At 44.6% G+C, this 16,495-nt stretch overlaps 1 protein-coding gene across 1 annotated transcript in view; it reads right to left on the reverse strand.

Moving 5' to 3' along the window:
* The window catches only part of LOC306915109 (integrin alpha-3-like), a gene marked incomplete at both ends in the record, with an annotated part of 34,789 nt that extends 19,381 nt beyond the window's left edge, over nt 1-15,408 (reverse strand). The window contains 8 exons of the mRNA XM_079492357.1: nt 919-1,126; nt 2,013-2,072; nt 2,198-2,290; nt 2,506-2,615; nt 3,844-3,980; nt 4,456-4,547; nt 5,827-5,960; nt 15,293-15,408. Of these exons, the coding sequence (XP_079348483.1) occupies nt 919-1,126; nt 2,013-2,072; nt 2,198-2,290; nt 2,506-2,615; nt 3,844-3,980; nt 4,456-4,547; nt 5,827-5,960; nt 15,293-15,408 (950 nt within the window). The remainder of the gene's footprint in view (nt 1-918; nt 1,127-2,012; nt 2,073-2,197; nt 2,291-2,505; nt 2,616-3,843; nt 3,981-4,455; nt 4,548-5,826; nt 5,961-15,292) is intronic.
* Nucleotides 15,409-16,495: the final 1,087 nt, after the last annotated feature.

Below are 16,495 nucleotides of genomic sequence, written 5' to 3' on the forward strand. Positions count from 1 at the left end.
GGGAGAGGGTTAAGGTTAGGTTTAGGTGTGCTGCCCGTGGAAGGTTAGGGTTAGGCTGAGGGTTTGAGATATCGGACCAATGGTATGTCTAACCTGGGTTCCAGCCTTATTCGCTGCATTGCATGGATTGGTTTTGTCACTTGGCTATAATCAGTCTGGAAAGGGTCCTATCTCCAAGGTGCGCGGGACATGTAAAAGGTAGAAATTGACCCGTGACTTCTGATTGGTCTGTGGTGCGGGTTTGGACAAAAACACCAGTTTGACGTTGTATCAATGCTCACTGCACAGCTACAGCTACTGCTGTTGCCCTGCAACATCCCCTTATCATTCACGAAACTCTCCCCACACAGCCGTCAGTTGTTTTTGTTGTACTGCTGAATCTGACAGTGGACTACTGAATCAAACTATATAGTGTTTACTTTTTACTGTAGGTTTTACTCTCGAGTCTCGAGTGAGAAAAGCAAGGACAGAGGGGCGCTGGCTGATGACGTATCAGCAACAGCGTGGCTACGTAGCGGGTGACGTTATTATTGAAATACGAGTCAAACAGGAGGCTGGCCAGACTGAGTAGCGAGAGACAAAACAAAACCACGGAACGCAGCGAATCCGGCTGGAACCGGAGGCTATATAAGTCTCTTTCACCAGAATCAGGCTGGAACCCAGGCTATATACTTCTCTTTCACCAGTGTAGCGTTGTTGCGCCATGCATGGTCAGACAGTAATACGGGTCTTCTCGGATCCACTCGGGTATTACACACAATGATAGATAGACGGCATCCAAACTTAGGCCCTGAGTGATTATGATAAAACACGTACGGATCCGACCCGTACGGGTCTCGGGTCCTGCCGGGTATTTTTTTTTAAATCGGTGGCCCGTGAAGATCTCTATAGTGTGCGTGCGTGTGTGCGTGTGTTTACCCATCGTTGTCGAGGTCGGTCACTGCCAGAGAGTTTCCGTAGTAGGATCCCATCTGCTCCCCTCGAAGCCTCAGCACCGGCTGCAAGGTGTGCGTGTGTGCGTGCGCGGTGTGCGCTGTGTGCTGAGCGTGTGTGTTGCGTGTGCGTCTGTTTGTCACGGCCAGAATCACCGACCCGCGGCCGTCCTCCTTGCTGTCTTTAGGAGCACCTGGTGAGATCAGATCAGATCCTACCGTACATATTACACTGAAATTCTCCCAATCAGGGGTCACCAACATGTCCGTACAGAGGTCAGGGGTCACCAACATGTCCTACAGAGGTCGGGGGTCACCAACATGTCCGTACACGGACAAATGTGTCTGTGGCAAAGACTTGGTCTTCCTCTGTGGCAACGTTTTTGATTTTCTGTTTTACACCATTATAATGTTCTTATTTCTATCATAAGACCCACTTACTGTCTTAATGTCAAGTCTCCAGGTTTTCTCTGTATTATTTATTATGACACTATGGAACATTAGGAGTCCAACTAGTACTAGTGGTTCTCAAATGTTTTATTTGCAAGGACGCTTGTAACTCTGAGAGTGTTCAAATGGAACCAAACGGACCCTTACAGACCTGTTATTCAGGCCTATATCTATGTGTTTTTGTTGATATTATTGTCCACTCATTTTGTATACTGTCCGTGGCAAAATAATTATGTTGACAATAATGTCCACCACAAGCCAACGATGATGACCCCTGCTCCCAATAGACGGCGACGGAGGGGCGCCGTCTCAACCGAACATGAGCAATGAGAGCCACTCGCCGAGCGAGCTGAAGCGAGTGAGTTGCCGTGGCGAACGTTGCAAAGTTCGATTGAGCCGACTCAGCTCCGTCCGACTTGCAACCCGATAGGCACAGAATTGTAAGTAATGTTGTGGGTTGAGCACATTTGCCCCAACTGAGATAATGGGGTGAAAGCCACGCCTCCGTTGTGGTCAAAACAGTAGTAGTGTAATTACTGTATAATATGTAGGGAGTTTTCTCGTAGTGTATGTACAGAATTGCCAATCCGTGTCATTTCACCGCATTTGGGTGAGACCGGGCTCTCCTACCTGTTACGATGGTGACAGAATCTTGGAACAGCAACCGCGTAGCCTGAGTTACAGAGTATCCTACGCATGCACACACACACACGCACACGCACACACACGCACGCACGTAAGTGGAAAGCAAGATGCTGTCATAAACTGAAAGATTACACCAACTATTATAATAATAATAATAATAATAATAATACCTATATAAATATGTCGTTGGTTCAGGTTGGCGAAGGAGGTTCTTTGAGTGTCGTACAAAACATCTGGATTCATCCAGGATACGTGCACATTACCTGTACACACACACACACACACACACACACACACACACACACACACACACACACACACACACACACACACACACACACACACACACACACACACACACACATCCTCTACAGATGTCTAGACCACATTTTAAATATGAATCATAATATTGATTCTAAAATGTTACCTTACTTTAATAGTAATAATATATATTAATATTATTATTATAAAACGTTACCTTGCCATTCGTAGCTTCCAGGAGAGCCGACAATGATTTCATCATCCTGAGACATGAACGCTGAGATTCCCATGTTGCACATGACCTCACCGCTGACATCACCAAGATGACTGTCCAACCACATTACATGTTACTGATGACATCACCAAGATGACTGTCCAACCACATTACATGTTACTGATGACATCACCAAGATGACTGTCCAATCACATTACATGTTACTGATGACATCACCAAGATGACTGTCCAACCACATTACATGTTACTGATGACATCACTAAGATGGCTGTCCAATCACATTACATGATACTGATGACATCACCAAGATGGCTGTCCAATCACATTACATGTTACTGATGACATCACCAAGATGGCTGTCCAATCACATTACATGTAACTGATGACATCACCAAGATGGCTGTCATATCACATTACCTGTTACTGATGACATCACCAAGATGGCTATCCAATCACATTACATGTTACTGAGGACATAACCAAGATGGCTGTCCAATCAGAACAGAGAACACATGACCTCACCGCTGACATCACCAAGAAGGTTGAAACCACAACCAATCTCTAAACACCTTACACACCTGAAAGACTAGAGCTATAGCATCTAGTGGGCAGCTATAGCAACCTATCCAACAATGGTATGCTATAGTGTGAAGGCCTTTTTAACAATGCTAAACAAGCCAAACACACACAATAGAAGTTCCAGACGTAAGTACATGAAACGAAAACAAAAGATCCATATGTGATATCATATTATACGAATATGCATGGTTGGCTATTCTAAAAAAAAAAAAAAAAAAAAAATTGCATATGGAGACTGGGACGTTATTTTACATGAATTGTATTTGATGACAAATTAACAACATAATGTAATGTCTAGATATCATATTCGTATATTCCATGTTATATTCTGAATAATAATGTCTGAACAACAGCGCCCTCCTCTGGTGGAAGTGGAACACACTGTTTAACATTGATTTAAGTCAACATAGCATTTAGCCAGTATTGAATGGCGTGTATGTGTGTGTGTGCGTGCGTGCGTGCGTGCGTGCGCATGTGCGTGTGTGCATTCTGGGATTGATTGGCCCAAGAACATGAACGCGCTGGCCGTTGACTATCATTGCACGCGTTCACATATGAAACAGCGCTCACATGTCATCATGAGCGTGCGCAATGATAGTCAACGGACCAGTACGTTCATGTGTTTGGGCCAGCGCTGCAATAACAAATTTGGCCACTATGTCCATTTCGCCTCAGGGTTTCCTCCGGGTGCCGTCTCTATTAATATATAGCCTACTCTAAGGTGCAATGGTGCATACATACCTGCAGACTTGCTCCACGTTCTGCCAGTGAGGGTCGTCGGGGTCAAGCTCAAGGTCGTTGCCGCGGAGATAACATCGTCCAATCATGTGTCTCAACTTCTGAACACCGTACAGCTTCATGAACCTGTGACCACACACCTGGTACACACACGCACGCATGCACGCACACACGCACGCACGCACGCACACACACACACACACACACACACACACACAAACACACACACACACACACACACACACACACACACACACACACACACACACTGACACACACAGTGTGTTTGCTCAAAACTTGTTACATATACTGTTTTATTAGTTTTAATTCTTATTGTTTTCCTAATTAAGTTGTCCTTTTCTTATGTTCCCTCCCCTGGCTCCCACACATGTAAACGTCTTTGAGTAACCCTATACCTCGACTAACCCTAACCCTTTTGATTATTAACGTCTGAATAGGAAGTTATATTGAATGTGTGACTCAGAATCTAATCAAATCTAAATCAACGTCTGAATGTTGATTGACAGGAGAAAAAAAACCTGCTGTCTTTTTTCACGCTCCATTGTTTGTGTGAGTGACTGACAGCTCTGCCGGCCAATGAGAAGAGAGGCTCACCAGCACACGCCCCCTGGGCTGCATCTGACTCGCTACGGTCACACCCAACCACATGTCCTCAACCAGATCTTCTGATTGGTCCAGGTCAGAATCTGAAACAACAGAGACGTCTTATTAATATCAACAGTTATTAACATAAAGAGTGCCCTTCTGGGCACAGGTCTCCACCAGGAGGATAGGAGTGTGTGTGATGTTTGGCAAAATGTTTAGGAATAATATAAACATGATTTTTGTTTGTTTTTTGCAACAACTTTCTTCATTTTGTTGAGGAAATGCAGAGCCAGATCACTCATAGCATCTCTGAGGATAGAATTCTGGATGAGCATGGACATGTGCAGCATTTTGTACAAAACGGGCCACTCGTGAAAACTTTGAAGGCAATCTTAGCCAATCAGTGTAGAATCTGAGAAGTCAGATGTAGAACAGACTCGTCTTGATCACATGACTAGGCTACTACAGAGATCATGTGTACCGATTTGCGTGAGATTTGGATGAAATCTGTGCACTAATTTAAACAATGTGTTTTGCAGAAATCGTCCTCATGGTGGCGCTATAACCGGCAGATGTGGAGGGATGCAGGGAAAATGTTTTGCCATGGCCTCTAGGGTGTGTGCATACATACGTTATACAGATCAATGCAGTTATAGGTAAAAACAGGAATTGCCCTCTCATAGCGCCACTGTGAGGCTGATTTGGAAAGAAATGAGTGGCATGTCGTCCTCGGCCTAGTGGAAATGTGAGTGTATAATTTCACGGAAATGTGTGATCTGTGGCATTTTGTTCGAAACGCACCAATCATGTGAGCTTTGGAAGCCAATCTTAGCCAATCAGGATGGAAGATGCATGGAAATGGTGCATTTTTTTTATCACATGACTATGGAGATGGTGTATACCGAATTGTGTGATGTATGGATAAAATGTGTACGAGTAATCTACAGAAATGTGTTTTGCCAAATTAGGCCTCATGGTGGTGCTATAACAGGCCGTTGTGGAATATTTGGGGCAGAGGTTCGTCGTTGGCATCCAGGGAGTGTGTGCAACGGGCGAACGGTTCTCGAGTTACATGTATTACAGACGTACGTACACAAATAGACTTGGTGCATTTATAGATAGATAAACATTAACATCTAATTAACATCAACGCTAAATAACATATAATTCAAATCTAATACATATAATGAATGTTAGTCATTTTATTCACATTAAATATCTAATTTATTAAAAGGCAGTTGTGTCTGGACTATAGGGTGCAGCGTTGGGATATAACGCACTGAGCGCACTGTGCAACACAAAACTAATATGTGAGTTCGCTCCCGGCGCGCACATCACAACCGCACCCATTACGGATCAGTGCATGTGACATCTTTTCACCTGAGCCAATCAAGTTCATCCTGGAGCAAGCCGGTTGGTCGCCATCGGTCGTGATGCGACAGCTGTACACACCTCCCGTTCGATTGGCCGACACGCCAGGCTCCGCCTTGTCCCTGGGAGCACCGACCAATAGCCTACGAGGAGAAAACGGGAATGAACACGTGAACATGTAATACTGTATGACACGCCCCCACATGTACTGAATTGTGCACAAAGTCAAGGTTTTGAATCATCCCGAAGGGAGTTAATTCTTAATGGCCGTCAATTATTCCGCTTATTATACGGCTACTTTATTAATAAATACATAAATGTATTGACTAACAACAAAACAAAGTATTTCCTTGCTTACGGTAATTGATTGTGGACCCCAGGAAGCCTACAGCGGTGCTTGTTTAGGGAACAGCTAATGGGGATCCTACCAAATAATACAATACGCAACACAATAATGAAAGTATTAAGTGTTGCGCTGGGCGGAAACGGTCACCTTGGGGCAAACAAGGAAGTGTTGATCAAAATATAATACAATTTGTGTTTACTGGATCGTCAGTTTCTCACTTCAAATGTCTTCGTTGAATTTTGTTGTTATTGTTCATGTCATGTTTATGAATTGAATGCATAGGACCCGAATGGAAACAAGACTGCTTTCAGTGTCTGACTGTAGCCTACTCTGTTGCTGTTTACATTTGTCCTTTTAGACCAAGTGTCTGACTGTACTCTGTTGCTGTTTACATTTGTCCTTTTAGACCAAGTGTCTGACTGTACTCTGTTGCTGTTTACATTTATCCTTTTAGACCAAGTGTCTGACTGTACTCTGTTGCTATTTACATTTCTGTCTAATAAACTATTCAATCAATCAATCATGCTAACATATGAAACGGTATCCATGGTAACCATGTGGTCAGTGTCATTGAAGGTTGACAACAGTAATGAACGAGGCACCGTTTGACCCCCATTTATAACTCACGCATGCACGCTCGCAGGCACGGCACGCACGCACGCTCGCAGGCACGGCACGCATGCACGGCACTCACGCACGCACGTGCGCGCACACACACAAACACACAGTATATTCAGTGAGGTCACAGACAAATAGATGGGGGATGAAGGACAAAATACAGACGAGACAGAAGGTCACCTTTCTATGTCTCTCTCTCTCTCTCATCTGTCCTTCCATCCCTCCATTAATCCACCCCCCCCCCCTCTCTCTCTCTCTCTCTCTCTCTCGTCATCCAGTTTGGTTTGTAATTTAATTTAATTTGTCTCCTCCTCCAATAGTACACGACCCAAACCAGACCCGACCAGCTGTGTGTGTGTGTGTGTGTGTGTGTGTGTGTGTGTGTGTGTGTGTGTGTGTGTGTGTGTGTGTGTGTGTGTGTGTGTGTGTGTGTGTGTGTGTGTGTGTGTGTGTGTGTGTGTGTGTGTGTGTGTGTGCGCGTGGCTGGCTGCGTGCATGCTGGAAAGTAAAAGCTCTTAACCTAAACAAACCTTATTCCTAACCTTAACCTCAGTAAGACTATGTCTAAACCTTATTCCTAAACGTAAAACTATAACTGCTAAACTTTTTCTAACCTTATTCTCAGTTCAGTCAGATAACTCACAAATAGATTTAACCAATATTTATTATAGAATGAGAATACAAGTGTGAAATGTGCATATCATATATATGAATATATAAAACTAAAACTAGGGCGAGCACTAGCTCTACTTTCTTTCTAAATAACGCTACTTTCTTACTCGTACTAATCAATCAATGTGTTTAAAGTTTATACTTGTATTTATTTATGTATCCACTGAGTGACTTACAGGCAGACTTACTGGGCAACCCCCCTCTTTTGTTGTATATGTCACTTTCTTCCCTCCTATACTGACTGACACATGGGTTGATGGGTAGTGGGCGCTCCCAGTGGCTTGGCGCACTGGGCAATTGACCAGCATGCCCAGCGCAATAACCGGCCCTGATGACCGGCCTTGGATGCATATATCAATGGTGATGGTCCAAGTACAAATAGACTGCTCTAGGTGTCTGAAGCAGTCTAAAGCAGTGGTTTTCAACCAGTGGTCCGAGGACCACCAGTGGTCCTTGAGGGGGTTCAGGTGGTCCCCAGCTAAATTATTGAGAGTTGGTAACCAAATGGAATACTTATCTTTAACTCTTGAGAGTGTTACGCTCTCAAGAGTTAAATTATTGTTAACCATCTGCATTAACATGCCTGTTATCTCTCCTAATGGTACCAACATCAGTACAGCATGGAATTGTGGACCAAATCTTATCCAACGACCACAACGTCTTGGCTGTGGTGGTCCGTTTGGTGGTCGGTTTGGTGGTCCGTGGCACAAATGCTGAATAAATAATGGATATTAACTGGTCTAAAGAGTTGGATAACAGTTTTATCGATTTTTCAAAAATAGCAGACCTACAAGCTCGTAGCGTGCCACTCGGTGGCGCGCTATGAGCTTGTAGACCTGCTATTTTTCAATAGCTAAAGCATAACATAATGCTAACACCAAAAGGGGTTCCCGCCCAAAATGGGTTAAATTACAGGTGGTGACGTTTGCAAGGTAAATGCACAATTATGACAGCACTAAAGTTTGCCCATTATGCAAGTATAAAGAAATGTGATATACATAATAGTGTGGGTTGAAAAACTAGGTCTACATTTAAGAGGTTATTTCAATCGGTGAATCGCTCGCAAGCACGTACACATGTCACACGCGACATATAAGCCCCACTAGTTTAAAAAATCCACAGCACATCCCACCTTACAGGTAAACCAATAACCTAGCATGTGTCTGTGTGTGACTGTGTGTGTGCGTGCGTGCGTGCGTGCGTGCGTGCGTGCGTGCGTGCGTGCAATTGTATTAGCAGCAATAAGGAGGTCATGGCTGAATGGAGACGAGAGGAGACGAAGAATGTGAGTTGAAAAAGAAACTGTGACCTTTCACTGACCTCACACGCACACACACACACACACACACACACACACACACACACACGCACACACACACACACACACAAACGCGCGCAAAGACGCTCTGGTTGGCTTATGATCAGCTGACAGAAATACAAGGCAAGACAAGACAAGACAAGACAAGACAAGGCAAGGCAAGGCAAGGCAAGGCAAGGCAAGGCAAGACAAGACAAGACAAGACAAGACAAGACAAGACAAGACAAGACAAGACAAGACAAGACAGACAGACAGACAGATGTCTTACATACATGTGCGAGTGGTCTTGTTGATGGAGAGAGACAGACAGTCCGAACAGACTGCCTGTCTGTCCTCGTCGGAGCATCAGGGGGCGTGGCTCCACGTTGAAGCCGCAGACAGACAGGCACAGCCATGAAGAGACAGACAGGCACAGGCAGACAGACAGGCAGGCGGCTGGCCGAGACATCGAGAGAGAGAGACGGGTAGATTCGATGAAAGTGTAAAAAAGAAAAAAAAGAAAAAAAATCTATAGATATATGGCCATAAAGATTACAAAAAACTCCTAGGCCTATAGATAAATATCGGAAACATCGAGACGCAGATCCGAGGAAAGTGTAAAACAAAGAAAAAAAACCTCAAGATTCAGAAAAGTAGAAGAAGAGAAACAAATATAAAAAGATAAAGTAGTTTGTCTGTCCCTGCTTCTCTATGTCACTCTCGCTATCTCTATATCTCCTTTGTTTGTCTCATAGGAAAAGAGAACTGTATCTTTCTCTGTCTCTCTATCTCTCCCTCTCTCTTCTCTCTATGTGTCTCTATGTCTCTAATTCCTCTCTCTCTGCTTCCTGCAAAAAATATGCTCTTTTCTCTCCTTTTCTCTCTTCTGTTCTTCCCTCCCACTGTTCAGTCTGTCTCTATATGTCTCTACCTCCCCCCCCCCCCTCTCTCTCTCTCTCTGACTCTCTCTCTCTCTCTCTCTCTCTCTCTCTCTCTCTCTCTCATTTTCATTCTACTGTTGCTGCTCGTTCAGTTGCTCATAAATGAAATCATCCCCCTTTCACACACGTGGGCACGTGGTGCGCGCGGCGCGCGCGCGCGCACGCACGCACGCACGCACACACACACACACACACACACACACACACACACACACACACACACACACACACACACACACACACACACACACACACACACACACACACACACACACACACACACACACAATCAAAGTGTTGTAGACCAGAAAGAAAACAGGCGTCAGGCAAGATCACTGCATTAATTGTCCACATTTATCATCCCATGATGACTCTCTTTTACTTTAGCTCATGTAGAATTTGTCTACACCTGTCTGTTCTATCGTAGACATGACATCTAGCATACAATTTACAATGTAGGCATTCATCAGACGCTCTTAATCCAGAGCGATTTACAGTAAGCAAGAACAACACATGGTAATACATCAAATACATAGGAATATAGTCATCTAGGATCATACGTACGGTAAGAACCGTGAACAGTGGAATATCTATGAAATTATGCGTATACAATATAGAGTGCTATGTCTACATATTAATGCTATCTAAACTACATAATTTGAGCCTTTGCGTATACGCCTATACACACATTATTGCAACCGTAGCTCGCAGTTTACTATGAAAACCTGCACGAGGTGTCTGTCACGCCTCGTGACACACTCCATATATGGCCAATACAGAATGAATTCCATACGTATGTTTATCTGACCTCATCAAACCCTAGAGCTAGCCATCCATTCATCCATTCATTCATTCACTCACTCACTCCATAAACGTTTATCTTACCTACCAGGACCTGATGGTTTTATCTACCTATACCAGGACCTCTAGTACTGATGGTTTTATCTACCTTATAGGACCTCTAGTACTGATGGTTTTATCTACCTTATAGGACCTCTAGTACTGATGGTTTTATCTACCTACCAGGACCTCTAGTACTGATGGTTTTATCTACCTACCAGGACTTTGCTGTGACCTTGGTAGAGGTCGAGATACAATGATCGTTAGAGATTCAATTAATTGCATATTGTGTTTATGTGCACGCACGCACACACCCACGCACGCACGCACGCACACACACACACGACAAAAATGTGGGTCCTTCGCGTGTTAGTGTGTGGTTGCATATGTGCATGCGCGTGTAAATGCGTAGTGGCGTAAAAAACAATACTAAATTGTTTTAGCCTACTTAAGTAAAAGCATCAATATGTTAATGTAGAACTACAATATGTTAATGTAGAACAACTACAATATGTTAATGTAGAACTACTCCATTACAAGTAAAAGTCTGGAATTCAAAAAGTACAAAAGTATTGGCATCAAAATGTAGCTTAAATTACCAAAAGTACAATGTATTCATTGCATTGCGACACATTGCGAGCTTGTAGATCTGCTATTTTCAAATGGCTGAAATTGTATTGAGTGCGGTACTTAAGTAAATGTACTTATTTCCACCACTGTGTGCGTGCACGTGCGTGCATGCGTGTGTGCGTGCACGTGCGTGAGTGCGTGCGTGCGTGTGTATGTGTATGACAAAGTGACATTTCCTGTTCTCATCAGGGAAGTCAGAGGAAGTGTACAGGAAGCACTGATTACTGTTTGTGCGTGCGATCGTGCGTGCGTGCGTGCGTGCGTGCGTGCGTGCGTGCGTGCGTGCGTGCGTGCGTGCGTGCGTTTCTTTATAGAAAACAGAACCAGATTAACATTAATGGACTGTTTCTGTTTCTCAGACCAAAGATGAGGCGAGTTTATGATGTTACAGCATCAAGGTCGCCATGGTAACACACACACACACCCCTTTAATGGCAAAATGGGCAGATCTTAGATACATGTACAGAGAGAGAGAGAGAGAGAGAGAGAGAGAGAGAGAGAGAGAGAGAGGAGATGCACAGAGCAGAAACTCTCAATGTTCATCATAACAAGCTAAATATTCAGCCTGATGCATGCAATAATTAAATGCAAATCTCACTTGAATAATATTAATTAATTATGAATTATTATTAATAATAATTATATTGCAATATTACTTTACAATTTCTTCATTAAATAAGTTACACATGCATTTAGGTTGACAATTGATTGTCACACTATAGATTAACGATTTAATCATGTTTTTTGCATTGCTTTTTTTGCAATTTATATAGACTAGCGGTGCCCGTGGGAACCTGAGCAGAGGATTTTTGTGGCGGTTCTGGACAACCGTGGGTCTGACCGACTTTACACCGGGAACTGCATTTATATTGTCAGGACCTCTTTATAAATAACATTGCTAAGAAACTGGCACTTCTCTTCATCTCGAGCAAGAATATGCAGCCTGCTTGATTTGCCAACCCTACTGGCCGCCACATATAACTGGCCATGACTGAAGAAGTCTCTTGTGCAGAACACCCCAAGACGGTGTAGTGCAGTGGCGTTTCCAGGAATTACATTTTGGGCAGGCAAGAATTACATTTTGGACAGGCAAGATGTGTTAATTGTCGTCTCCCCGTGCACAATCAGTAGCACTACAGGTTTTCAAAGAGATATACCTGACAGACAGTAGGATACAAACTACAAAGGCTGAAAGGCATGCATTTGCATTCGAATGGGTGATTGAGGGTCGCGCTCTATACGCGCAACGGCCAAATCCGCTGTCCACTAATAGTTCTCAGGTCTCAGGTCTGGATTTTGGCCAGGCAGAAAATGGATTTGGACAGGCGGATGCCTGTCCTCGCCTTATTGTACATACGCCACTGGTGTAGTGTCTGGCTCAAGCCCCCAGTAAGGCTATCCAACATTGAAGCTGCCACTACCTACTGGCGATAAGTGGAACTGCAGCACGTTCATGGAGGTGGACGGACGCTAAAGGTGGTTACACACTGGACGCGTTTTTCGAAAAAAAATGCCACTAAAAATCCGAAAAACGATCTGTGTTCAGGGACCTTTAAGGTCCTCACACACCGAGCGCAAATTCAGATTTTTAAGCGGCGTTTCTCCATCGGTTTTCCGAAAAACGTGGCCGGTGTGCAACCACCTTAACGCTCCGGTTCGGTCTCTATCCTTTTATTACTCTATGGTCTGTCCCTGAGACTTATTGACATGTCAGAAGTGATGTCAGCGTATCCCCTTTTATGCCCATATATGGAGTTCTTTGTCTGGCATCCCCAAATATGGAGTCTATATGCAGATGTCAGAATGATGTCAGAAGTCGGTGGGACAAACCCGTATTTAGGCCTGCCCATATGTCAGCTGTGGCCCGGGCAGAGGTCTTTTGTGGGTCCGACCGACTCGACACCGGGCACTGCACTCCCTGTGGGGGTGTGGAATGTGGAGCCATGAATGCATGTGTTGAATTAGATATAGGTGGGGTGAACGGTTCTCGAGTTACGTGGATTACATACGTACACACACACACACACACACACACACACACACACACACACACACACACACACACACAATTTATAGTTAGATATCCCACTGTTAGGTTCTTAGTTTACATAACGATTCATGATGACTATTTATATATGTATTTGTCTATTTGAGATAGCCTATTCATTGCCATGTTTTTTGTTCTTGCCTACTGTAAATCGCTCTGGATTAAATGGTAAATGGTGCATTTATATAGCGCCATTATCCAAGGCGCTTTACAGAGATTGTGCATTACATTCACCCATTCATACACCGATGGCAGCGGAAACCATGCAAGGCACCAACTAGCACATCGGGAGCAATTAGGGGTTCAGTGTCTTGCTCAAGGACACTTCGACAGTAACTCTGGGGGAGCCCGGGTTCGAACTGGCAACCTTACGGTTGCCATCCAGACACTCTACCCCTGAGCCACCGCCGCCGCCATTAAGAGCGTCTGCTAAATGCCTAAATTGTATGACATCACAATTGCTTTAAAAATGACAATTCTGTTAAATAGATCAGATTTGAACATGCTATTTTTGCCATTGAAGCCAGCAAGAGCTGTATAAAGATATAACTACCGGTATATATGATGGGTGTTTTTATTCTATGTTGTTGTCCCCATCTACTGGTGAAAGTGTTTCATTACAATGTGAGGAGCATGATCATTTTAATGACCACCCCTGCACGCACGGACACACACGCACACGCACACACACACACACACACACACACACACACACACACACACACACACACACACACACACACACACACACACACGGTTAGATGTCAAATTTCTTGTCAGACACCAAGCCATCAAACATTCTTCCTTGTTGTCATGGGAAAGTGTAAATAAATGAACGTTTAAAGGACAGTTGCACTCAACCAGTGGCGTTTCCAGGAATTACATTTTGGGCAGGCGAGAATTATAATTTGGACAGGCAAGATGTGTTAATTGTCGTCTCCCCGCACACAATCGTAGCACTAAAGGTTTTCAAAGAGATATACCTGCCAGACGAGTAGTATACAAAGGCTGAAAGGCTTGCATTTACATTCCAATGGGTGATTGAGGGTCGCGCTCTACCGCAACGGCCAATCAGCTGTCCAATAATAGTTATCATGTCTTGTTTTTGTCCTCTTTTTTCTCATTGTATGGATTTTGGCCAGGCCAGAAATGGATTTGGAAAGGCGGACGCCTGCCCTCGCCTTATTGTAGATACGCCTCTGCACTCAACAACAGGGTGATATCACGCGTGTGCAGGCACGTGCAGAGGGGGGGGGGGGGGGGGGGGGGGGCTAGGGGGGCTTGAGCACCTGCCCTTTTTATGGAAAGGGCAACAAAAAGTTTTATTTGTATTTTTTGCCACATAACGACATGTGGTGTGGGGGGCCAATACGAGCTTATGTGGGGGCCAATAAGGGCTTGTGGGGGGCCAATAAGGGCTTATGTGGGGGGGGGGGAGCTTATGTGGGAGGCCAATAAGGGCTTGTGTGGGGGGCAAATAAGGGGTTATGTGTGGGGGCAAATAAGGGCTTATGTGGGGGGCCAATAAGGGCTTGTGTGGGGGACCAATAAGGGCTTGTGTGGGGGGCAAATAAGGGGTTATGTGTGGGGGCAAATAAGGGCTTATGTGGGGGGCCAATAAGGGCTTGTGTGGGGGACCAATAAGGGCTTGTGTGGGGGACCAATAAGGGCTTGTGTGGGTGGCAATAAGGGCTTGTGTGGGTGGCAATAAGGGCTTATGTGGGGGCCAATAAGGGCTTGTGTGGGGGGGCAATAAGTGCCATTGGCCCTTCAAGACGAACATTTGACAAGTAATGATAAATTTCACTATCATAATGAATTATCTTTTAATCTGCCATCAGTCAGTTTTAGTTTCAGACTAATGAGAACATATTGCTTATTTTACTGTCCAATGACATGAAATGGCACAAGGGAAGGACTCCACAAAAAGACCACCCCCAAGACCACACATGTGCCCTTTTATGGAGTTTGAGCCCCTGCCCCCCCAGTGCTCTCTGCACGGCCCTGGTCACGTCCCAGGGGGGAGAGCTTGAAAGAGTTTGTGGCTGGGATGAAAGGGGTCAGACATTATCTTGCCCACTCACTTCCTGGCCCTGGAAGCATACGGTTCGTTAATGGGGGTCAGGTTGCAGCCGATGGATGGTCTTCTTGGCTGACCGGTTGACGCACCACCGCAAAACCTCCTGCTGGGAGGCCGCATTGAACCAGACCGGCGTGGAGAAGGCGATGGACAAAAGGACTCCGCTTTAACCCATTTTGGGCGAGAACCCCTTTTGGTGTATTTTTGAAAAATCGTGAAAATGCGGCACAAATCTTTGAACATATATTCTTTCAGAAGACTTTTTTTTATGTCGACTTCCGGCCTAAATGGGTTAAGGAAGTGTGGAACTGCAGAGTCATAACCTGTGGCAGGTTGAAATTATTCAGCTGCTGCTATAGAAGTATATACACCCCGTCGCCTTTTTGACTGTGAAGTCGATATGTTGGCCTCCCGGCAGGTCCCTGGATAGGTGGATAATGGTGAAGAGATGATGCCTTGATGAAAGGCTTTGGCAGCATGTCCCTAACGTGGGTGTCTTTGGTTGTGGGAGGAGCACTCAGCACTCCACAGGGCAACCGCATGGGGAGAGAACATCAAATCTTCAGGAGACTTTGCAGCACCTACATGTATGAATGCTGAGGGTCAGTGGGTTTGTGATGAACTTTCTCAGCTTATTCTTTCCTGTCCAACAGACAGACTGGGACGGCTCGGGGTGTATAGGTCTGGCTCTCTGCTGTTAAATGCAGAGATGCTAGTCCGCCAGTGACATCCTTGCAAAAGATCCCCAGGCAGTCCAGGTGCTATAGAGAATAAATTGCAGACCTAGATTGACTGCATCATTCATGTTCGCTGGCCGTTCTGCCTTTCTTTCCTTCTTTCTTCCTTTCTTCCATGCCTTGTATATTTTGCACTCCCCCCTGTGTGTTATACAGTTGTAATTGGTCAAACACAAAACCAATTTGGGTTTTGGGAGGGGCTGTTTTTTACAGCAAAGGTCATGACTGCATGATTTTTGTGGAACCGAGGGCATGTCAGTAGCAGTGTGTAGATTGATTTTCTCTTTATTTTTAAGTGTCATGCTTCCGAAGAAGCCCATGCAGCCCACATGGACTTATAGGACACATTTTACAGTTTACATAAACAATGGCAATAAATGACAGTAAACCGACATGACAGATCGCAAACAACGATCAAGTGAATACTAAACTACACCCAACATTCTTACATGGCAGATTACATAATTAGT

The sequence above is a fragment of the Electrona antarctica genome, assembly GCF_951216825.1.
Source record: "Electrona antarctica genome assembly, chromosome: 1".
In the NCBI taxonomy this organism is placed as follows: Eukaryota; Metazoa; Chordata; class Actinopteri; order Myctophiformes; family Myctophidae; genus Electrona; species Electrona antarctica.